General features: G+C 32.8%; 1 protein-coding gene across 2 annotated transcripts in view; it reads right to left on the minus strand.

Moving 5' to 3' along the window:
* The window catches only part of GRID2 (glutamate ionotropic receptor delta type subunit 2), a 1,446,155-nt gene that overhangs the window by 567,107 nt on the left and 853,003 nt on the right, over positions 1 to 26,045 (minus strand). For both annotated transcript variants that reach the window (XM_036026381.1, XM_028505846.2), the window contains exon 8: positions 20,719 to 20,838. In XM_036026381.1, coding sequence (XP_035882274.1) covers positions 20,719 to 20,838 — 120 coding nt within the window. The remainder of the gene's footprint in view (positions 1 to 20,718; positions 20,839 to 26,045) is intronic.

A 26,045-nucleotide genomic window follows, 5' to 3' on the forward strand; every position in this document is an offset into this window, starting at 1 on the left:
TTTAAAAACTTTTCATTGAAGTATTATTGACACAATATAAATTGCAAAGATTTAAAGTGGACCCTTTGATAAATTTTGCTGTATGTACATATCTGTACAACTATTTCAGAAATTAAGGTAATGAAAATGTGCAAGCACATTTTTAAAAGAAATGTTATTTCCTTCTTTAGGGCATTAAAAAACTAGCTTGTAAGAAATCGAGACAAGTGTACTTGAACACCAATAAAAATGCAAAAAAATAATAAAAAAAGAAAAAAGAAAACTAGCTTGTGAGAAATCAGATACCCTGGGAGTTTCAGTGCCTAATTATGGTTAATAAAAAGCTACGTATGTATTTGTAACAATGCAACTAATTGATAAATTATTGACAAGTTAAATCCATTCACAATTTTGAAACTTAATTCTGTCTGGTGCTACTAAGCACTACAAAGCCAATCAACTTGTACTAGGTATCTGTCCTAATCATCATCCTTTTATTTTCATTTATTCATACAACATTAATTGAGCAAATAAAATCTGAGAATGTAACCAGGCTGAACTTGAAACAAAAGGGTAAACAGGCAAAGTGTACTTATCATATGCTTCTCCTTTTTATCTTCTCTCCTTTTCTCTGAAAATGTATTTTCCCTGGCGCCATTGCCTTAACATTACTCCGGGCAGTGTTTCAGTCCTTACTGATATTCTTTGCCTGGGCCAGCTTTTTCTGGTAGAGCCCTATGACCTAATTCTTTCTTCCTGCCCCATTTCCACGCACATTCTATTTATTGAAAAGAAAGAACAATAAATAAATTCATGTTCTAATTACAGGTTATTTAGAATTTAGAGTGGTAATCTCTTCTGTTCAAATGGTTTTAAAAGCTGGTGTCCCTGGTGGGGGGCAGGTGGAAGTGGGCAAAGGCAGGGGATGGGGGTGGAGAATGGGGACATCTGTAATAATATCAACAATAAAAATAAAGTTAAAAGAAGAACTTAACAACTGACCGGATATGGGGGTGGGTAAAAGAAATAGAGAATAAACATGCGTCCTAGATTTCAGCAATTGAATCTATAGCAAGACCATTTACAGATGAGCTGGTCAAGGTGAATTTGGGAGGCAGTCCCTAGCAAAAGAATTAATAAACTCCATATGGGATGAAAAAGGGAAAAAAAGCTTGTATCTGTGTGTGACACTGAATAATTAATAGCAAAGTATCAGTTACTTATGGATAATTAAAGATTTTTAGGTGAAGATGAGCATAATTCTGTTGCTTTACAAATCTTACCATAAAGGATCCATGCATAAAGTCATATTTATCTCCCTATAACTTTGAATTTTTTATTCAAAACATGAGACCTAGAATATTATAAATCACCACTTTTTTTTTTGCACATGGCTACTATTATTAGGTAGCAGCTAGGAATGAGTGTCCAGAGGGGAAATAAAGGCAGGGCCCTGGCCATTACAATCAAACAAAGAACCTTATACAGGAGACTGGAAGCAAAGGGTAGACGTGTCTCACCAGGTAACTCAGCCAGCAGTCCTGAGCTCCCCAGGTGTCCCAAGTTTTGCAAGCAAAACAGTACAGGAGGAGGGGGCAGTCTTTGAGCCTGTGCTGAGGAAAGTTTTCTGTAACCATCTTACTAAGATTGCAGGGTGTTCTGAATATCACAAGTGTAACTTGAGGGAGAAAGAGGGGTCCTATGCTGGAAAAGGGGGTCTGTAACAATTTCACTAAGACAGAGAGCCTTTACTAAGTGAGAAAGACAGCCTTTGTAGCTGTACATTATTCCCACAGGGAGAAGAGGGGAGCCTGGAAGCCAGCTGAGGTTTATAACCGTTGAACCCCACTAGTCAGCATACTTAGATTAGCTGGGTGCACACTTGTAGCCTTAGCTCCAGTGTATAGAACAAACTTACTAACAAACTTTCTAACAACTTCATTTCCTTTTTATGTGGGGCATTTAAAATAGCCAGGTGCCTGCTTGCAGCTTTGTGCCTGTATGTGTTTCATAAATAAACTTGCTATCTCGTTTAATTCCTTAAATCTTTAATTCCTTCATAAGTTTCTCCTGCAACATAGTTTTCTTAAAGACCTCAGTAAATTTCATTAGCTTTTTGGTAGACTCGGTGTTACTGGTTCATTTGACCTTGTGGTCAAACAAAAATCTTTGGTTCATTTTTACCTAAGATTTTTAAAGAATTATCTTTGCCAATTTTTATCACTGTCATTTCTTTTTTTTCTTATTGCAAGTAACAAGCCTGGCCTTTATCTCGGTATAATTTCTTTTTGTTAGTTAAGGCTCATTAACTGTCCTTTCATTAATAGCAGACTTCATTATTCAAACACAACAAAATTTTATCTTTTTAATCCAGAATTACATGCTTCCATGAGAACAATATTTTTTAAAAGTTTGGTCTGCACACATTGATGTTTCTCTCTCTCTTTCTCCCTCCCTTCCCTCTCTAAAAATAAATAAATAAAATCTAAAAAAAAAAGCTTGGCCTGAAATTAATTATATAATTACTAAAACTGTATATATATGTACATATATATACACATGTGTGTATATATATGTACACATGTATATGTGTGTGTATATATATACACACATATGTATATATATTTCAGTTTTAACTGCATACATATACATATTTCAATAAAGTTACAATATTTTTATGTTGTCAATCCTTTTCCCAGCAATAAGTAATGAGTAAGGTTATATTTTGTGTTTTGCCTATTAAAGTAGGAAAAAAAATTGGGAAATGGGAAAATAAGGAGTAGACATTATCAGGCAGGGGTACTCATGTACCATATTATCACTCAAAAATATGTTTTTATTGCATAATGTAGGGAGGATTCCTAACATGCTATCAAAATTACAGGTAGCCTATAACATTAAAAATACAACATGCTTTAGAATACTTTATAACACTTCTTTTTTGTAATGTAATCCTTATCTAAAGACAAGAAAAACAAGAAATATATTTTTAATTTATTCCTAGTAGGTTTAAATTCCTTCTATCCATGGAAATAATTTTAATATTTGTAAAACTAGTATTTTATCAATATAAATTAAAATTTTCTTAAATCACAATATTTTAAAAATTACTATCACTAGCCTAATCAATAGTTATTGATTCTCATTTTCTACTGAATATTGTGTCTTTAAACATAATGTGACTGAATTGTATTGACTTGCATCATTCATTAACATGTACTGAGTCCCTATAATTTATTTTCTTCAATGACCCCTAAACTGTTATAACCAATTTAAGGCATTACACAATCAAAACTTCTGTTAGTTTCTTGGTACCTCTTATATCTGGAGATAATTTTCATTGTTGATATTAAGGAAATCAGTTAAGAGTGCTAGGCAATATGTATTGATGTCATTTTCCATGTTTCAAATCGTCCAGAATGAACTTAACTTTGTACTTATTATTGACTTCAATATTAATTTGTACAATTATTTGCAAATATGCTACTACTGCTATTTTTGTCTTACATACACCTATCTCCTCAAAATGAGCAAATTCTTTTTAAATCAGTTGCTTTAGTAAAGATATATAGTCAAGATGTAAACATGGCACAATCTTTTAATGTTTAGAATGACTTCAGATTTCTAATGTTTAGAATTATTTTAGATTTAGATATTTTATGTTATCATACAACTTAAGCATAAGATCCATAGCAGTACCAGAATTATTTGTATGTATGTCTGTTGTAAAGCAATAGAATACAATATGTCTCACAAATATCTGACCTATGTCTCTTTCTTTAGATATTATTACTACAATATATCTTGGTCTATATTGGGTTCTTTTGTGTTTATTTATATTCCGTCTCTCTAGTGCATAATATCTATATCCATATCATCTATCTTTCTTTTTAAAAAAAAAAATTTTAGAGAGGGGAAGGGAGAGAGAAAGAGAGAGAGGGAAACATCAATGTGTGGTTGCCTCTCATGTGCCCCCAACTGGGGACCTGAGTTGTGGAGACCCACAACTCAGGCATGTGCCCTAGACTGGGAATCAAACTGGAAACTCAGGTTCACAGGTCAGCACTCAATGCACTGAGCCACACCAGCCAGGGCTCATCTATCTTTCTATTATCTGTGTATCTGTGTCTTGACCTACTGATCTATCTATTTATGTACCTATTTTGCTACCTATATTCTTACTCAAAAAGATAATGCTACCAGCAGTAAGTAATCACAACTGTTTGCTCATATTATATGATCATGTAGAGACCTGTAATTTTATCCTTAAATATAGGGCTACCCTTGTTATGTCATATCTCACCCAAAGCTCATCTTGAAAAAAAAGACAATTGTCAAAATAGCCCCAATATACTTTTGTTTGACTACATTGTAACAACAACAGCAACAACAACAAAGCATTTTGGCTGGAAAACTCTTCTTAGGATTATCAAATATATAACGAAATATTATTTTTGAAAGTATTTTATCAAAAATTACAACATGCACATCCACTTATTTTCCATCAACATATGTTCTGTTAAACAACAACGAGATAAAAGTGAATGTCAAGTCAGTGTAGTAAAGTGTTGCTATCCTTCAAAAAAGAAAAGAAGGGCCATGAAGATATGAAAGGAAATATTACATCTATTATCGTAAATAAAATCTGAAGAATGAAAGAAAAAAGACTAAAAATTAAATATTACATAAAACATTGTGGAAGAAAGGTAAGAGTAGAATAGTGTAGCCAAAAATATTTCCATTTTTTAACAATCAGAGTTTTCAAGAGAAAATCATGAGAATGATGTTATTTTACAGAAAAATATAAGAAAATTTTATTAGTGAGTTTTTAAATAGATTTTCCCTTGAAATTTAATAAACTGTAAAATAACTATAAATATATTTAAAGATTATGTAGTTCCATTATTACAATAAGAGGAAAAACAGAAGAGACCTCACCTTTAGTGTTTTATCTCTAACAGGTAGTTTTTGAATTGTGGAGACATGAACTTATAATGGAAAAGACATTAAACTAGAAGTCTAGATTGGTTTTTCTAATAAACAAAAAGTTTTAGGGAAGACATTTATTGCTCATTCTCAGGTACTATATAGGTAAGATAGAGATGTTTCAGCAAATGATTGCTATTTTTTTCCAATTTTGTGATCCTGCAGAAAAGTTTGGGATGGAACAAAAAAAATGACTACTTATAAAAATTTGGGTATGTTTAAAAATAAGTAAAATATTCATAAACCCATTTTTAATGTAGATACAGTTTATAAGATTATAAGAAACAAAGAAAATATATAGAAGAGTCTGTTGTATAGTTAATTTATGTAATATGAATGGAACTACTAGAAAAGAAATAACATCTAGGAGCCAGAAATGTCTTTTTTGTTTTTGTTTTTGTTTTTGTTTTGTTTTGAAGACATTGAGGATACTAGAAACACAGAACTGGAAACAAAAGGAAATAGTAATGAATATATGATTTTCAACAAATAGAAAACATATGGGATGAGAATTCACTTCTTGAATTGTAATTATTTTGTTTGTCCCAAGAATAATTATCCATTTTCCAAATTTCTTCAGAAGGAAAAATATCTAGTAACACACCACTTTTTATGTGAGAGACAGAAATATGACTTTTTTAACAATCCTAAAAAACACTGTCTCTTATTTATGGATACTACACTAATTCAAATTGTATTGTTGCTCTACAAGGCTACAATGAGATATTTTGTAAAGCATGAGTCTGGGACTAAAAGGTTTCTCATTTCATTTTGGGATACAGATTCATACCAAAGTTGAATGAATCAAAAAACAAATTCTCAAGCAAAGTATTTCAAATACATTTCCATTTAAACCCACAAAAACAGCTTTTATTCAGGTTCTCCAGGGTAATAAAACTTTCCACAGCTGCTGATTAAGAATTGCTTGAAAACATTTCAGCAGCTAAGTACTTTTCTCCTTGTGAGCATCAAGTGATTTTCTCAGAGTGATGATATTTAGGTAGATGCATTCATTTTGTTAATTAAATATTTCAAGGGACAACCTATATTAAGCCAAGATATTTTAGACTTTTTCCCAAAGATTTATCACTTTTGATTTTTTAAAAATCAAAATATAATAAATCAGCATTTAATAATTCCAGAAATGCTATTTTACTCTTATAATGGAGTTTAATAACACTAATAAAGTGTTTTAACAGAATACATATTTAAAATCAAACTTCACTACCAATAAATGTAAAAGCCCCTTATTGCACCTGAATTATGATTAATAAAAGTGTTTCTAATTACCAAAAGAGCATTTCCATCTCTAAACATTTGTTTTTCATATTACAAACAGCTATATACAAACTTAGCTTTCTACACAACTTCAGTAGATTACTTATTAAATCCATAAAGAATTCACTGGAATGACATTTAAGACCTTGATGAAAGTGCTGACAATTTAAAGCAAAAAAAAAATGAACAAACAAATAAACAAGCAAACAAGAAAAACAACAGTGCCTCAAAACAACACATGTAGTCTGGAGAAGTGGAGGAAATAATATAACTCTGGGAACAAATATCAGTAATATCTAAGTTGTATGAACATAGAAATTGATAATAATAATACTATACATTTAAATAATAAGGCTTTTGTTTTGAATAAGTATATTTAACCATCGTTAATAGAATGGTCCCTCAAAATTCTTACAAATATGACAAAATTTGAGATTATATGTAGATATATGATTTAAGTGCCTATGGAAATCTCAGACCAAAGTAAGAACAAGACATAGGTTATTTTGTTAGAATTTTAAAATCTTTCTTTATTACTTCTTCATTTGTAGACTTTGTAAATGTTTAGTAAACATTTGGGATTCAGCATGACTACTAATCTCAAGATATACAAGTAACAATATGGACGTTTATATTTTAGTAAGAAGTTATTGATAATATAAAAATCATTAACTATGAATTATTTTACATTAATTATTTATTCATAAAATTTAAGTAACCTAAATATGATAAGAAAAAGTATCAATATTTTTTTAAATTTAGAACAAATAAATATATTGTAAAATTCTTAGGGATTCTTTCTCAGAACTATTAGTTTCAAACCTTCACCAAAAGAAATATCTGAAGATACATTTAATACACTAAGAAAAAAATTAGTTATGGCAAAATATTGAGGTTTATTATTACATGTAAAATTATAGTACTGTAAAATTAGGTGTTGAAATATTTAATAAATAAGGCTATAAATTAATTCAACATGGTATAGTCCTGCTTTAAATAATATAACATATAAAGTATATATTCTAGAATAATTGATAGTATCTGGAAATAAATAAAATGAATTGTTTTGCTATGTTAGAAAATTGCACTTCAGAATGCTTAACGAATGCAAGATGGTATTGGAATTTTACAATCACAGAATGCTCAGTCTAGAGAGCATACTCTATTTCAAAGCGCAAGCAAAAAAACGTTTCTCCTCAAAGTCTAAATTATTTGCATACTTGAGATAAACTTTCAGAAATAGTTTCCTGTGGATAAAAGGAAAATTAAAAAAATTAACTTTTAAAATGAAAGATTTTTGGATTATAATAGTATTATATTCTTTTTACAGTAATTTGGAAAATACAATAAAACATAAAGAAGGAACCAATAATACCAATAGCTCATAACTTTGCTATCTTAAGATCACCAATCTAAGGAGAATTTTATATATGAATGTTTAAATGCAGAACTATATAACTAATTTAGAGATTTTTTTTCATTTTTCATAGTTAGAAATAAATTATTACTGTATACAAGATCAGAGAGTTGTACACATTTTCAAAGAAAGGCATAATTAATTTTCAGAAATATTTGCCATCAGATAAATATGCACATTTTCATTAGTAGTTGGTATGGGTTTAAGGTGTCAGTAAAAGTACTTTACATGTGAATGTGTTCCCCTCAAAACCAGGCACCTGATGAGAAACACACTGGCACAGCCATAGGTTAATAGTCTCCATGCAGTTGGGGGATGAAGACCCATTGACAAACAGCAAATTTGTGTTTTTAGCACTATTGACATACTCCTTGTAGCACACAAATCAATTGTTCGTGCTCCTTGGAAATACAACAAACTGTGTTACTGTTTTTATTGCGGCGCATCACCTTTTTGTCAGGAAGGAAAACTTGGAGGAAGCGATACCCAATTAATAAGGAAAACTTAAAAGGGGATAACGGTTGACACACCCAAGCCATCCCAAAGTCTCAAAAAAGTTTTTCTTAATAACATAGTTTCTATTCTAAACAAATGAGCAAATATTAATCCTTTCATTTTCCAGTCACTGGAAAATGGAGCAGCTTAATTAGAACTAAAGTCTTAATGGTGTCTGACTACTTTAGTGTGTCAGGTGTGCTGGTCACAGAGGAAAACAAAGTTAATGGAGCAAAGAAAGACAGGAGGAAGGCAAACTATCAACAGTTACCAAAAGCCATGATTACAATTTCAATTATTCATCAGCTATATGAGTTCTGAAAGTTCTATTAGCAGATTGGGTAAGACAATATACCCAGATTATATAAGTTTTTATAATCATTCTAATGTATAAAACCTAGTTCTTGTTGAAGGAGAATGTGTAGATCACTGAAGCAGCCAATATAAGCCTGAGAGAATAAGAGAGACATAATCAAATATTCTACAGGCTACAGAGAAATTCACAGGTAAGAGAAAAGCAGATGATTTGAAGTCCAATAACAAGACCCTGGAATAAAAATTTAATTGAACTGCCATATCATGAATTGTCCCTTTTGTGAGTTTCCAACATTAATGGACAAATAACTTACAGTGTGAGCCCTTCCTGCCACTGTCTGCCCATTCATTCAACCTCTTTGAAATAAACATTTGATATCTGTCACTTGAAGTTCAATCACAGCAAAGAAACCCTGCCAAGAAGTACACATGTGAGTAAATTTTTCTCAATTTTGTCTATTTGAATTTAGCTTTCTTTAATACCTATTGTTCTGGGAGTGGGTCCTGAATATTAATCTCCCTCTGTGGCTGGAACTAGAAATGGGATTGTTCAGAGGATGGTTAAGTACTGCCACATTGTGTAGTTGAATTTGAGCTGGACCAGAGTTTCATTGGTGGTGGTGTGTCTGACATTAGGGTGAGGTAGATTCCAGTGTGAACAAGTATGGATAATGTCTAGTAAAGTAGGAGGGAAAGTGAACCTTGCATCTTCTGTATCTGTTACGATCTGAACTCAATGCAATCAGCCATCAGCTTGTGGACTAGAGGTGAACCACAGACTCTCTGGATCTCTGTATGAGCCCATACATGCCTATAAATATTTCCTGAGCATCTCTGTGTCAGCGCAGCTACTTTCCTCACAATAAACCCTTTCTTCAAATGTACTAAAGTACTCTATAGCAAGCAAACAATCTGGATTTTGTGGTCCTTCCAGCAAAGTTGTTGGATTTATTTTTGTCAAAATGTGGACTAGAGTTGTACTCTCCCAGGCATCTTTGCCCCACACTGCAGAAGTCAGTATCATCCTGTTTGCCAGAAGAGGTAGTTCCTGTTCTCTCCAGGAAGCAGTGAATGCTGCTTGCCTGGAGCAAGACTACCTCAGATGTCATCTCAACAGAAACAAGCAAGAGCTACCTCTTCCAGAAAGCTCAGAGTCACTCTAAACCTCGTTTGCTCTTCTGTGTAGTAATAGTGGATGGACTCCCTTTGAAGCAGAAATGATCCATCCACAGGATATACTTATCAAAAGTACACAGCCCCCTACCTGTGAGGAAACTGCTGAGCTCCATAATTTTGAGAGTCTAACATGCTGGATATTTTATAAAATACTAAATTCAATATCACACGACTTTGTGGTACAAAATATTTTCTTGAAGACCAAAATAAAAGTATATGGGGCTAAATTTATCATGATCATATATTATATATAAAGGAGGGTGAAAAAAGTTTTTGTTTCACAACATATTGTCAATTCAAAGCATTTTCTAGATTTTCTCCATTATATAAACCTTCAAAGATACAAATCCATTGTTAGAAATATGATGTTAAATAAAGATGGCAGATTTTCTGAAAATGTGCTTAAATATAAAGATTGGGTTCATGCAGGCTATGTTGACTGCTAGATCCTTCCTCTGCTGGTAGCTTCCCATCAAACCGTAGATGCTTCCAAGTCTTGATGAAGAGACTTGTAGATTTTGAAGTCAAAAGGACATTAAACAGAACAAAAAGGTTAATGTTTCCTGCTATTACTGTGATTGTTTTGTATAATGCTCTGTCAATCATACCTAAAATTAAATTACTTTCTCCACCTCACATCCTAATTTCCAGTCAGAATAGTAACTAGACTGTACTACTTGTATTGGCAAATGTTGATATATGTTACCATCCATTTGCAAATTAGTACTATTTAATTATCCCTCATTATGTAACCTACAAACATTACTTCACTTAATCTTTCCACAATCTTCAGGAATAGTATTATTATCTACATTTTATAGATAAAGAAATGGAGACTCATTGGGTTTAGTATTCCTAAGATCACACAGTCAGTAAACATCAGGGTCAAAATTTTAGCCCAAGTGTGCCTGACAGCAAAGGCTAAACACTTTTTCCCATTAAAACATATTAAATCTAATATTTCACGCAGAAACTTTTTTACTGACTTGTCTCCTAGAGCAAGGGACATAAAGGAAAGAATAAACAAATGGGACCTCATCAAAATTAAAAGCTTTTGCACAGCTAAGGAAAACAGTATCAAAATAAAAAGAGAACCAACTGTATGGGGAAACATATTTGCCAATGATACCTCAGACAAGGGTTTAATCTCCAAAATATATAAAGAACTTACACGACTCCACTCTAAGAAGACAAGTAACCCAATTAAAAAATGGGCAAAGGACTTGAACAGACACTTCTCCAAGGAGGACATACAGAAAATCCAAAGACATATGAAGCGATGCTCAATATCGCTAGCCATCAGAGAGATGCAGATTAAAACCACAATGAGATACCACTTCACACCAGTCAGAATGGCCATCATAAACAAAGCAACAAACAACAAGTGTTGGAGAGGATGTGGAGAAACGGGGTCCCTAGTGCACTGTTGGTGGGACTGCAGACTGGTACAACCACTATGGAAAGCAGTATGGAACTTCCTCAGAAAACTAAAAATGGATCTGCCTTTTGACCCAACAATTCCATTGCTGGGACTCTATCCTAAGAACACTAAAACACCAATACAAAAGAACCTTTGCACCCCGATGTTCATAGCAGCACAATTTACAATAGCTAGGTGCTGGAAGCAATCTAGATACCCATCAGTAAATGAATGGATCAAAAAACTATGGTACATTTACACAATGGAATTCTATGCAGCAGAAAGAAAGAAGGAGCTCATACCCTTTGCAACAGCATGGATGGAGCTGGAAAGCATTATGCTAAGTGAAACAAGCCAGGCAGTGAAAGACAAATACCACATGATATCACCTTTAACAGGAATCTAAACAACAAAACAAAACAAAACAAAACTAGCAAAATATAACCAAAGACACTGAAATAGGGGATAGTATGACAGTGGCCAGAGGGGAGAGAAGAGGGAATTTCAGGGGGGAATGGGTAGGGATTACAGGAACAAATTTGGAGGACACATGGACAAAAACTAGGGGTGGGGGGTAATGGGGGGAAGGGAGGAGGGTTGGGTGGGTGGGCTGGAATGGGAGTAGGGGGGAGAAAACTGTACTTGAACAATGATTAAAATAAAAAAAAACATATTAAATCTAGCCTTGTTGTTAGAAATGATCTTGAACTGCAAATGTGAATAATTCCTATTCAGATTGCACTTTCCTGGGTCCTTCCATTCTTCTTAGAATAATCAGTCTAACCATTTGCTTGGAATAATCAACAAACTATTTCCCTATCCTCTATGAATACCTGCAAATAAATTACATAATCTTTCTCATATTTTTGGTGCCCAAGTGACCAATTTTGCTAGGCATGAGACTGCAATGATGGAATAGTTGTAATTATAATTACATGTTCAGTATCTAATGCGAAATGTCAACAATTAATTTATGTCTATATACTTATTACTTTTTCCTTGAATAAAAGAAAGTATTGCTGTTGTACTTATAGATGCAGAAAAGAATATTGCAGATTTTTATGTCAGTATGAAAATGTATTCATTAAGTCATTCATTAAATACTTTATGAGCATGTACTGCTCTATGGCTTACATTGGAGGATATGGCAAAGCACAAATACTCTTGTCTCATGGAATAACACCATAATGGGAAAAACAGACTATAAACAAGTAAATTTGTTATATTTATGTGTGTATATATAAAATATATATTTTATATATTATGTGTGTATATATACATGACTTTTTATATATGTATATATTATATGGATGCATATAGTTTCAATTACAAAAAGTGCTTCAAGGAAACATAAAGTGGTAATATGAAAAGTAAATGTTATTTTAGATATTGCAGAATCAGAATACAAATACAATGTTGAAGAATACCAGTACAATATTTAATCACTGGCCATTAGAAGGCATGGCTGTTCTTTCCTCTTTCTGAGTAAAAGGCAGTAAAATATTTCAGTTCACAAAAAATGAACCAATGACAATCTGTATAATACATTTTGCAAGCTTTATATTAGATTTTCCCATGAATGAAAAGCTATAGCTTTTATATTTGTAAATTTAATGTTGAAGACCTTGAGTAAAAATTCTAAATCTGTCTGAGAAACAATTATACCTAGGAGCTAGAATATCTCTGCTGTACCATTTTATTTCATCAGCTTACATTAAAAAAACAATTTTATGAAGATACTAAGCATTATTATGCAATTAAGATTGGTTGTAAAACCAGTTTTAATCTATTTTTTCCAGGCCTTATTTCCCTATTTATGATAAAGTTCAAAGACATTAAGTTTAGATTATTAAATTTTAATACTGGAACCAAGTCTACACAGTAAAGAAGTGAGTGGCATTGGCAAAACAAAGCAAAACAAAGACACATAAGGAAAAGAAAACCTATTGTGTAAAATTCCTCTTGTAAAAAAAACCAAATTGATCCTTCAAATTAAATATTTAATTTAATATTTACTTCTTATATCTTCTAATAAATTTAGTTTTAGAAGGTTGTGTAGAATGCTATTATTTAAATTATTTTTCTTCTTGGTAGTTTTATTGTGATGAATAGAAACAACAATCATGTTTTTGGAGGAAGTTTAAAGGTACAGAAAACCTTGATAATTTAGAAATTTGGCTTTGAGTTTCACCTGAATTTATCTTCAAGAATGCACAATGTCTAATACCTTAAACATACCATCTCTTGAACAAAACACCACTTTACATCAAAGTAAAAGAATATGTAAATAATATCAAAGCAGGAAATTTCTTGTTTTGATCAGCATCAATGAGCATTAAGTAATCCTTTCCACATTCTTGCCAAACTCAGAAAAATGAACCTCCACTCATACAATGCCAAGACTAGTCCAAAATTTGAGACTTGGTCAATCTCATATTCAAATCCTAAGCAGACAGAACCCTACTTAGTTTATGAGACCTGACAGGAACCCTGCTGGAGGAGTGAAGGCTGCAGGCATTGTATACACTTAGCCACAGGCCACAGAATAAACACAGACAACATGACAGTTCACGAACTGAAAAGCCATTCACTATTTTTTTAAATTTAAATTCTTTTATTGTTGTTCAGTTACAGTTGTCTGCATTTCCCTGCCCACCACTGCCCCCCACCCCAGCCAAACCCACATCCTTTCCTTGCTTCCACCCTCCCCTTTGGTTTTATCTATGTGTCCTTTATAGTAGTTCCTGAAAGCCCTTCTCCCCACTGTCTCCTGGGCTTCCCCTCTGACTATTGTTAGATTGTTCTTAATTTCAATGACTCTGGTTATATTTTATTTGCTTTTTTTCTTTTATTGATTATGTTTCAGTTAAAGCCATTCACTCTTTTTGAGACAAGGAGATACTGGGAGTGGAAACTTCATTTTGGACACACATCTAGTAACTACTGTAATTATTTGCATAGTAATGCTTTTTCTTGATAAGTATCCTTAAAGACATTCTGTGTGTGTGCATTAATGCACATATGAAAAAACTGTCCCATTTATAAATGGAAGTGGCAATTCAGAAACTAATTCATAACAGTCTTAAAATTAAAGCTAGATTTGGAGCTTTATAAATTCAGTGACTAATTAAAATTTCAATTTGATATAAAAATATTTGAGTTATAAAACAAATGAATATTTAAGAATTAAGAATGCTTAAAAATTATAACAAGAATAGAAAGAAATGTGAGTGTTCAAAATCTAAAATGTGCTGTAATGTAAATCTTTAGGACCCATTTTACACAACATCTAGATAATGCTAGTGCACTTGAGTGTTTCCATCCAATTTGGGAATTGGAACATAGAAGCATAAACAAATACTTACAGGAGAGCTTTCATATTACATAAGAATAAAGTAGACATGATTTGCAGTATATGATTCATTGTCAACTGAATGGCTTAAGTAGCACATTACAAAATTTGAATTCAGAGCAATGTGAAGCTCTGAATTAGTATTGGAACTACATTGATTTTATAAGGCTAAATGAAGCCACGCCTGACACTTTCTCAACATGAATTTCTGAGTGTCTGGTCCCCATTCACCATTTGAATCATGAATTACAGTACCTCTTACCTAATACAACTTCCTGGTTCTGGAAGTCTCTCATTTCATCCAAATCAATACAGGGTCTTCTGACTTACTGAGGTGTCAATTCTCTTGAGCCTTACTTTCTCCTTTTTAAAAATATATTTTTAAAGATCTTATTTATTTATTTATTTTAGACAGAGGGGAAGACAGGGAGAAAGAGAGGGTATGGTTGCCTCTTGCATGTCCCCTACTGAGGACCTGACCCAGCCCACATGACCCACACATGTGCCCTGACTGGGAATCAAACCAGTGACCCTTTGATTTGCAGGCTGGTGCTCAATCCACTGAGCCACACCAGCCAGGGCCTTACTTTCTTCTTGTGGTTGGAACTCCACCTGTCTTCTTCACTATGCATGTCCAAGTTAGATTTCATGCTTCCTCACTACAACATTCTCCTGTCAAATCCTTACCCTCACTGCCTTGTTGTACTGCTATCAAAAACAACAAAATGGCAACAATCTGATGAAATCCCAACTCTACATCAATTCAAATTCCTTTTATTCACTGATTGCTGCTAGACAAAAGTACACAACCATGTAGATTAATAATACAATGAATTTTTCACTCTAACCTCATATGAGCGAACAGCCCAACCTGACAATTTTTTTTCATGTTTCCCAATTTGCTCTTTCATGTTTGCCACAGCAACTATTTCAAAGCTTATTCAACTGCCTTTAAATCTCCAATCTCACTATCTCTAATGTTTTCTGCTACAATTTTCCTCTTAGCAGACAACCTCACCTCTCATTTCTCCAAAAGAAGATAATATATTTCTTAATTCCCTTAACTGGTTGACACCACACAAGAAGACTTACTTGCACTTACACCATTCTTTCCTCCCTCCTCCCATCACTTTGGAAAACTGTGCCCCCAGTGCCTAATATTAAGCATTCCATCTAATTCTGGATCAACCCTCTCTCTTGCTCCTGGACCTCTATAAATGATTATGTTTCTTTCCTTTATTTTTCTCTTCCTCTTTACCGGCTCAGTCTGTGAGCATCAAACATATGCAAATCTTTCATATTCTGAAAGTTATCCACCTACTTGTATAAAGAGCTTTTGTTTATATTTGTATAGGTTCTATCTACAAATGAAGTTATTTATGCATGTGTAGGTTCATATGCACAGAAGTCTTCTTTTTTCTCTATAGGGAATGTTATGTACCAATCCTGATTTCATAAGTATGAGGTCCAAAAGGTTTTATAATATCATTTGGCAAATAATTAAGTAACAAAAACTTTAAAGGAAGATATATTACTTTCTGTTATAAAACCATGAATATTTTCCTTTTCTGATTTTCAATTACATTTAAACTAAACTTACTTTGTGATTCTACGTTATGTTAATTATTTTGTTTTCACTTGATTCTACATAAATATAGCTACTTTGTTATTACTAAATAAAACTGAAGAAGGAGGATGAGGTATCAAAGCTATTTTCCCTAATAGCTTTGAAATTTTCTGTGAGTTAATGGTAACCTTGGATACCCTCTATGTTCTTACAGACTCTGGACTTTAGTGCAGCGCCAGATTCTTAGCATTAATTGTTCAGTGACCATAAATTCCATGTTGACTAACCAAAGTTTTGTCATCTTTAATCTGCCATAACTATGCACATTAGACTGAAATCCACACTTAGGCACTCTATAATAAAAATGCAGGAAAACAATGACAAATCTTCAAATCAGTTGGAATAGAAAGGTTAGATGACTGGCAAAAGTGAGCATTTAGACAGCCACATTCTCAGCCACAATACTGAAGACAAAGCCAGTGCATTGATAGCGTCAATGTGCAGAAGAATAAAACTAGCAGCTTAAAATTTTATGTCTAGAGTAATATACTTAAAGAAAAAAGATGAAATAAAGACATGTTCAGATAAACAATAACTGAGAAATCTGGATGCAAGAAAAACATCATCAAAAAATTTTTTAAAGGTGTACTTAGAAGAAAAGCAAATGCAGGAAGGAAAAAAAGATCAAAGAAAGTAAAAAATACATGGGTAAAGATCAATAAATACTTAATGCACAAAATAGTGGTAATACTTTTCAAAATAAAAAAGATGACACTAAAAACATGACAATAATAACCTGTAATTAAGAGGTGGATACATTTAATAAATGAGTTAAAATATTCTAAGCATATTTATTATCTCTGAGGATAACAAAGCTGCTGATTAACTTTAGATATTGATAAATTAAGTATGTATGTTTTAAATTCTAGGGGAACTATTATATAAATAAAATAAAAAATATAACTTGAAAATTAGTAGAAGTGGTAAGAGGAAAGTAAAAAATATACAGGGTTGGGCATAAGTAGTTTTACAGTTAGTATAGGAAAGAGAGTTCATTCTTGTATTTATTAATTAATTATTGTATTACTCTCCATACAAACAACTGTAAAACTACTTTTTCCCACCTTATATATACTAACAATCCAAAATAGGTAAGAAAGGAGAGAAAAGAAACCTAGGATATGAAAGACAAATAGAATATACAAAATAGAATGTACAAGATGGTAGACTTAAACCTAAATGTAGTAAATACATTTCATATAAATATGTAAAATGTTCTAGCTTGAGGGCATAAATCATCAAATTTGCATCCAATAATCAATTATATACTTTTTATAAAAATTATATGTGGGGACAAAAAGAAACCGAAAAGTTGAAAGTAAGAGAACAGTACAAAGAAATGCCATCCATCTCCATAGTAACAGAAAGGAAGCTGGTTTAGCTCCATGAATGGCAGACAACATACTTATTAAGAGAGAATGCATTATTAGAAGTAGAAGTCTTAACAATAATAATTTAAAAATTTTCTTTACCTAAACTATTAAGAAATGAAAAGTTCAGATCTCAAAATATTTCAGATGTTTAAAACAGTGAGATATTATTAGTAGCTTTATACCAATACATCTAGACAAGAAGAATTGTAAAATCTGACTTTTATTTATCTATCATGAAAAAATAGAATCAATAGCAAAAAATAAATAAATTGCCACAAAGAAAAATCTAGGCTCGGTTGGCTTCATTAGGGTAATCAATCAAACATTTACAAAAGAAATTCTTCCAGTTTTATATATCTCATAGAGAATAGAAAAATAGAAGACCACTTCCACCATATTTTATAAGGCCAATGGAGCCTTTGTTCAAAATCTAATGGGTAATTAAAGAACAAAACCAAACAAACAACAACAAAAAAGAAAAACATAACTGGGACTTAGATCTCTCACCTGCTAGTTCTGTTCAGCATTTCCTAGTCTGTATTGCCCTTTTCACAAGTCACTTATAAACTGTCATTGTATAAATATTTCCTCCATGTTCAAAAGTGAGAATAGATTAGCCTAGTCTCAGGCTTTAACACAATGTTAATTGAAAGGACAGTGTTGAGACTTGCTGTAACTGATTGATAGTACTGAGTTTCACCCTGGGAAGAATTCACAGATGGCCAGGGATCTGGTCAGCAGAGATTGTTCACAGTTTCTTTACTTGGTCAGATGGTGGCTATTGAGATTCATCATCTTATTCCTACTCCAAAGATGTCTGTTAAGTAATTGAGAATTAGCAAGGCCCCTTTCCAACAATGATATCAGGGCACACTCATGGGAACTTACACTATTTGACTTTGCACAAGAGAAACCTTATTTGTCTGCAGATACAATCCCTTTGAGCACAATGATTCAGGCCAAAAACATTGGAGAAAGAAGTACAAATGACAATATACTGCACTATTCATTTTTTTATGAACATCCAGGCCAGGAAAATCTACCTGGGTTCTCAAGAGAAGAAATAGGAATGCTGAGACATTCTAGATGATGGGAACGTTCTCTAACTTGATCTCAGTGGTGGTCACATTGATAAATGTAACAAGTGGGAAGCCATTGTACACTTAAAATTGTATTGTATTTAAATTAAGTCTCAGTTAAAACAAATAAGCATGGTACTATATGAAAGAGTGAAATTGTAATAATTTCTTTCTCCAAATATTAAAAAGAAATTCCAGATAGACAAAAGGCTTCAATACAAAAGGAAGAATTAGAAAGCCTTTGGGATATATCTGAGAATAATATCTTTTTGACTCTGGCAGTAGGGGATGATTTCTTGAATAAAGCTAAATGGTAATGATCATAAGGACAGAAATTCATGATTCTGCTAAATTTAATGGTATTTTGAATAAAATGAAAATAAAGTACACAGAGAGGAAACTATTTATGGCATAGTTAAATAACAAAAGACTAATATTCAAAATATATTATATTTCCTAGAATCAATTATAAAAAGAAGGGAACTCAACAGAAAATGGCCAGAAAACTTGAACAGGCAATTAACTAAAAATAAATCTAAAGAGAGCCAAAAGTTATAGGGAAATATGACATAATATTTTTATAATCAGGAACATAAACATTGAAACCATCAGGATATATCATTGTATATTCAATAACTTAATAAAATTTTAAAAGTCTGAGAAAAACCAAGATCTGGTGAGAACTTTAGGCAGTGAGAACTCATTTACTTACTGGTGATATGCAAATTGACAAATCTCTAAGAAAGTGGCTTTAAGGTTACCTGATAAAGTTCAAGGTATACTTGCTTATATCACAGCAATTCTACTTCAGGATACAAAACCTACAGATACACGCACAAGTACAGGAGTATATATACCCAAGATACATGTCCAAGAATATTCATAACTGCATTGCTTATAATAGCTTAAATGTGGAAACAGACCACAGTAGAGTGACAATTCACACAGTAGAAGACAACATGGCATCGATATAAATAAATAAAGTACAACTACATGCAACAACAAGAATGAATAATACAAAATATTGAACAAAGAAGCAAGAAAAAATATATGCTATACTGACACTGTTATTAAGTTAAAATATTTGGCAAAACTCAATTGTGTCATAAGAATACACATACAGGTGATGAGATGATATCTAAAACTAAATAAATGAGTATCATAAAATTCAGATTAATTAGTTATACCCCTCAGAACAGAGGTTGGGAATGAAATATATGGGGTATTTAGAATGCTTGATATGTTCCATTTCTTGACCATAGTAGTAGTTGTCTCCTTTAATATGAATCACTAAACTATCCTTACGTTTTATGCAGTTATCTATTTGACATGTTTCCCTATAAAACAATAATTAAAAACACATTAAGATAGTTTTAACTCCTCTAGTGTAAATTTACCAAGAGGTTTTTATTACTGATTAGAACAACTCCTAACTTCATTTTGTCTTAGTTTCTCTGCATCCTACACTGCAGAGAAACTAACATCTGCATTGGAAAGAAACTCCTCTTGATTGGCCTCTTAACTCTTAATGTAGCAACTTCATGCAGTTAGAAATTTATACTTATGAACTTTGTATGCACATTCAGTTACCTTGGATTTTCCCCCACCGCAAACATATTAAAATGGCAAATTCAAACTACAGAAATAATTTCTCCAAGGGCTTTTATATTTCTCCTTGAGAAAGTTATTGTCCCAGTAGTTCGTGAAACATCCTTTATTGTGCTCAGCTTCTTCTTACATGTGATCTGAAGTATATAACAAGAACTCATTTCCTGCAAGCCATTTTCTACTTATGTATGACACATATAGAAGTTGAAATACTGAAATGTCACAGGTTTGTAGAAGAATTTCATTCTTACTATACGAAATGTCCCTAAGCTCTTATTCTGATATTGTGCATATTAAAACCAAATAGCTATGCTTGTATAAATATTAAATTCATTACTTTATAAAATTATTATAATGAATGAAAAATTATGCTAGTTCCCTAGGAAACCATCAGATTATCTTTCTTCCTTTAAATTATTCTAAGGCAAAAATAGAATCATTGATTAATACTTCTGGTAAGCATGTAAGGTCATTTAAATGCCAAATTCTCCCTCTTTCTTGTCTTTCAGACTACAATAGGGCCTGTAATGGATACTGTGATCATACCATATGAAGACAAACAAAATCATAACTACTACAGGAAAAGCATATTCATCAATGTTTCTGGTCTTACTTTGCGAATGCCTCGACCAAGCTCTTCTCCGTAGTTGGTTCCAAGAATTTCAAAGTGGACATTGGGATTGCCTCCATTGTCTCCAAATTCCAGCTCTCCAGTCAACCCACTAACTCCACCCTAAAGGAGAGAGAAGATACTGATGTAAGATTTGAGAAAAAGTAAAATAGTAATAAAGCATTAGAAAGTTCTAGGAGCACAATTTCCATCTGTAAAATATATATTACTTCAAGTATGCAATTATAAACAGGCTATTTTTTTCTTAGTAAGTGCACAACATAAATAGGAGAGCAATTGAATGTACTCTTGAGAATCACCTAGTCCAAACTCATCCACTTCACAGACTAGAATATTTAGACCCAATTAATCAAATGTTTACAATAACTGACATCATTTTACAGCTGAGACTAAATTGCAGGTACGATGTTTGCCACCATACCTTCTGACATGCATGGATCCATCAGTCATAAAACAAGATGCTTCTGGAGAGCATGAAATCTACTCAGAGACATGTTTTGACAGTATTCTTTCTCCAGCACAATGCCATTCTAATTTGATCTAAAATTACATCTGGGATTCTTAAAAGGCACAGTTTATAATTTATTAGAGGATTATTTTTCCTCCTTCTATAAATATCTTTTCTAAATTAAAAAAATAAAGCTAAATTGAGCTTGAAATCTGTTTTTGCTCTTAAACAGTAGTGCTGGCTGTTGAGATTCACTGGGAATTTCCAAACTTCATATCTCATTCAACATGACAGATGTTCATTTCCCCAACAGATGGTAATGTAGGTCATACTTCTCTCTTTCTTGTTTACCATTTTTTTCTCAGTTTAGTGTATCAGCCTTCATATTATTTAGAATTTTACAAGTAAAAATCATATTCTGAGTCACTTCTTTATTACAATATTTCTAACTTAGAATTTTGACCTGACAATCACATTTATCTGTCCAACCTACCTCAGTTTGTAAATTGCTTTAAGCATCATCTCTATGATGTTGATAATTAAATATATGGACAGATCCTGATTTATGGTTGGCTTCTGATTTTTTTTCAACTTTGCAAGGGTGCAGAAGCAACACGCATCTGGTAGAAACCACACTTCAAATTTTGAATTTTGATCTTTCCCCTCTGGGCTAGTGACATGTGGTTTGACACTCTCATATTGCTGGTCAGCCGCAGGGAGCGCAGATCCCAGTTAGCCAAGCACTCCAAATGGTAAACAACAAGTACTCTACAGTGTTCTCGATTACCAGTGATTTTTGGATATTGTGTGCTGAACACATTAGGATAAGTTAGGCTAATCTGTTATTGTTGGTAAGTTAGGTGTATTAAATTCATCTTCGACAACCAATACTTTCAACTTACAATAGGTTTATTGGGTCATAATCATCATAAGTCATGGAGTATCTGTACCTCATTTGCCACAACCTCTAACTGAACTTCTAGTATTTTTCAGCAGATATTATAATGCTGTATTTCCTACTGCATATCTGCGTAGCAGCCCATTGCATGATACTAAGTTCATAACAGGCATTCAGTAAAACCACTGCTTACTCATTACTTTCAATGTTTAATCTATTTCATTTTTGCAACAATTATAATCAATAAAACTGATCCTCAATAATTATTTCCTAATAAGCTAGCTTCTCTTTTATTATCCAGTTATACTAGTAACAGACATGTTGAATTTGATATGTCTGTGCTTGTCTCATATATGTTTTAACAGTCAATATCATGAATTTTGGCATCAGACTTCCCAGATTTGACCCATGGTATCTGTGTAAACCTGGCTAAGCCATCTAATTTCTCTATGCCTCGATTTCTGTCTCTGTTTTTTTTTTTAATCTTTTTTTAAAGACTTTATTTATTTATTTTTAGAGAGGGAAGGGAGGGAGAAAGAGAGAGAGAGAGAGAGAGAGAGAGAGAGAGAGGGAGAGAGATCAATGTGCGGTTGCTGGGGGTTATGGCCTGCAACCCAGCCATGTACCCTGGCTGGGAATCGAACCTGGGACACTTTGGTTCCCAGCCCGCGCTCAATCCACTGAGCTACGCCAGCCAGGGCTTCTGTCTCTGTTAAATGGCATTATTATAAAATAATAGCATCTACCCCAGAAGCCTGTTATGAGTTTTATAATGTATATAAAGAATAGAGTGTTTGATAAATTGTAGAAATTTAATTACAGTCGCTATCTACATGATTTTTCCATTCTATAATTTTGAAGAACTTCAAGTTCTGCTAAAAATTGTAGGCATGCTCTTTTTTTTTCAACTCATGCTTATTAGGGTGGCAAAATTTCATAATATGCTTGAATATTCACAAGGCTTTGGAAAATGATTTTACAAATTTTGCCTCAATTACATTTCATTGATTACTATTTGGATAGAAAAGAGCTAAAGCATCTTGTCTATGATCTATTCAGTCTTTTTACAAGTCAATTTGATCCTACATGTTCTCTCGGTACTAATATTTCAAGGAATTCAATTATTCCTTAAAATTTTAAAAATCAGGATAAGTGCAGTGGATCTTATTATGATTAATATCACCAAATGGCAAATACTGTGGGAGTTTGACCAACAAATATAGTGTATATTACTACATTTAAATTTAAACCACTGGTGTTCAGTAATCTTTTTATAAGAGCTTATATTTTCCTCAATCATACTTCAGTAATATCCCCAATAATATCATAATCTTAAATTTTTTGTTGTAGCGCTTTATTTCTATGAAAAAGAGGAAAAATATTGCATATCAGTATGATTGCTTCATTGCTATATGTCAGTAATTTCTAAACTTTTGAACATTACACTGCCTGGTACTGTATTATTATGATTCCCAACCAATACTCATATGACCACTCCAGGCCAATGTCTTTATACCCTAGCTTATATCTTGTACTGAGCATCTTAGTCTACTTCCATTACACAAGGTAAATACCCGTAAGTCAGGGTACCTGATGGAGTTCACTGTGGCCTCCACTTACTCTTACCCTGTTCATCTTTTTGACTCTGTAAGTCATCTTCTTTTTGCTATATTCTTAATTAGCTATTAGTATCTGTAATCAGTAAACCCTTCCCCAAAATATTCACATGCTTTTGACCTTTTTTTTTCATTTATCTTCATTTCAACCTTGGAAACAGAGACTAGGTAAAAATGTGTGCTGGCCAGGTAGTAACGACAGTCCTTGTCTTTGTGTATGTGTAGTCATGGCTTTTATCTCTTGATCATATAGCAGATTCTAAATGAAATAAGCTGCTGACACATTGATAGTATGAGTAACATATACAAATAATTTTTAAATGGGCTTTAAATTGACAGTAAAAATTGGCACCAGAGCAAGCCTTTATCAAAGTACCACATAAAATTGGCTTGGATTTCATCCTACCTACTCTGTATAGAAATACCAGTGAGCATCAAACATAGAAAGCATTAGAGAAGAAAAAATTAAAAGAGTAGAACCAAAGGTTGGTAATAATTTACCACTGGAAAACCAGTTTCTGAAAGGAAACAAATTATTGTTCCCCAGTGAAAGGATAAGTTGGAAAAAAGAAAAAATGCATTACTAAAAATTTATTTCACTTTGTTTATGAAGCTGAAGAATTTTTTCTCTGTGCTTGAATCTGCATAATAACTTAAAGATTCTTTTTGAAGATCATATGGAACATCAAATATTTTTGACACTCATATAATTTCCTTATATACATTCTTAGTTTCCTTGCCACCTGCAGACATGATTGGTAACCAAGGACACCCTGTTAAATAAACATGAGCCCAGCAAAGCAGTGAACATATTGAGACAAGGCAGGCTCAGTGGCGTGTCCTGATGCCTCATGCTTCATATGTTAATTTCAGGTAGGAAAAGTGCCTGCCAAAAGGAAAATACTACATTTTCTATTTATAAAAGAAATGTAATGGATAGATAAACACTAAGATACAGGATGTAAAGTAAAAAATTTAAAAAAAAACAACTTGTGTGAAATGCTTAGGAAAATTTGAGTTTCCATATAACATTTACATGTGCAAATAGATATAGACTTACATATTTACATATACACTCAAATATTCATTCACAATGAGACTTGAAGCAAACCGATTGGTAAATGGGAGGTGACTAGCATATCGATCGTACTATTTCCATCTTAGGAAAGAAGAAACTGAGGCCCACAACTAGTTTCTTGAGGAAACTGAACTAAAACCTTCATTGTGTGCCTCATACTTTTTCCTCTAGATTACATAAACTGTATGTCCAACATAACATATGTACATCATGGTGAGTTATTTTAAAATGTATGCTGAACTAAACTAAACTTATACCATTTTACCCACTTTATGATTCAAATGGCCTTGAACATGGAGTGTATATTGATGAGTCCACAAGAGGACTATTCCAAAGGCAAACTGCTTTTCTTAAAAGCACTTGTGGCAGCAAGTTTATTTGCACACATTTGTAAAAAGTCCAGCTTACATTTCCAAGTCAGTACTGTTTCTGGCAAATCAGATTATGTTTTCCTAAATTCTCTCTCTCCTTCAGGTTTATCAATTCTAAATGGTATACAGTGATCTACATGAAAAGTAAAGTAATATGTTTTCATTCCTTGGGTATACAAATTTAACAACATCAGGACCTGCAACTTTTGAGAGTTATTTTTGTTGAAGTCAGAAACCATTTTCTTCTTCTTCCTTACATATTCACCTTGAATTACCAAATCTTATTTCAATAACCTAAATACCTCCTAAAGACATTTACTTCTGTCCCTCACCATGACACACACCATTGCCTAAGCGTCCTCTGCATTGGAGCCTCAGCCTCTTAACTGGTGTTTTCCCATCCAGTCTGTCCTGGTCCAATGGCAGCTGCAGAAGGGATTCTCCACTTGGCAGCCACTGGTAATCTTTTGTTTAAAATACCTCAGTGGCTCTTAACCTCAAATAAAATTTAGAAACTTTTAACATCATTTACAAAACCCTTCATGATCTTTTCACTACCTAGTCTTTGACCTGGTAAGGGATGAAGGCCCTACTCTGTCTCTATTCTAGCCACCTTGGTCTCATTTCAGATGTTTAATGTGACAGGCTTCCTTTCCTGTGAACCTGCTAACATTTAATACCCTGCACCAAACATTCTTCCTTTCCCATTTCTGGAATACTCCTGTATTTTTTTGTCTCCTGGCTAATGTCAACTCATCTTAAACATTTTCACTTATCTGCCACTCTAATGCCTAAGTAGGTCCTCCAGTCATATATTTCCAGAACAGGTGGTGTTTCCTCTTTTGTAGGAGTGATCACACTTGTAATTATTTTTGATATTTCTATTTTGCTTCCTTAC

Source organism: Phyllostomus discolor, chromosome 1, assembly GCF_004126475.2.
Source record: "Phyllostomus discolor isolate MPI-MPIP mPhyDis1 chromosome 1, mPhyDis1.pri.v3, whole genome shotgun sequence".
In the NCBI taxonomy this organism is placed as follows: domain Eukaryota; kingdom Metazoa; phylum Chordata; class Mammalia; order Chiroptera; family Phyllostomidae; genus Phyllostomus; species Phyllostomus discolor.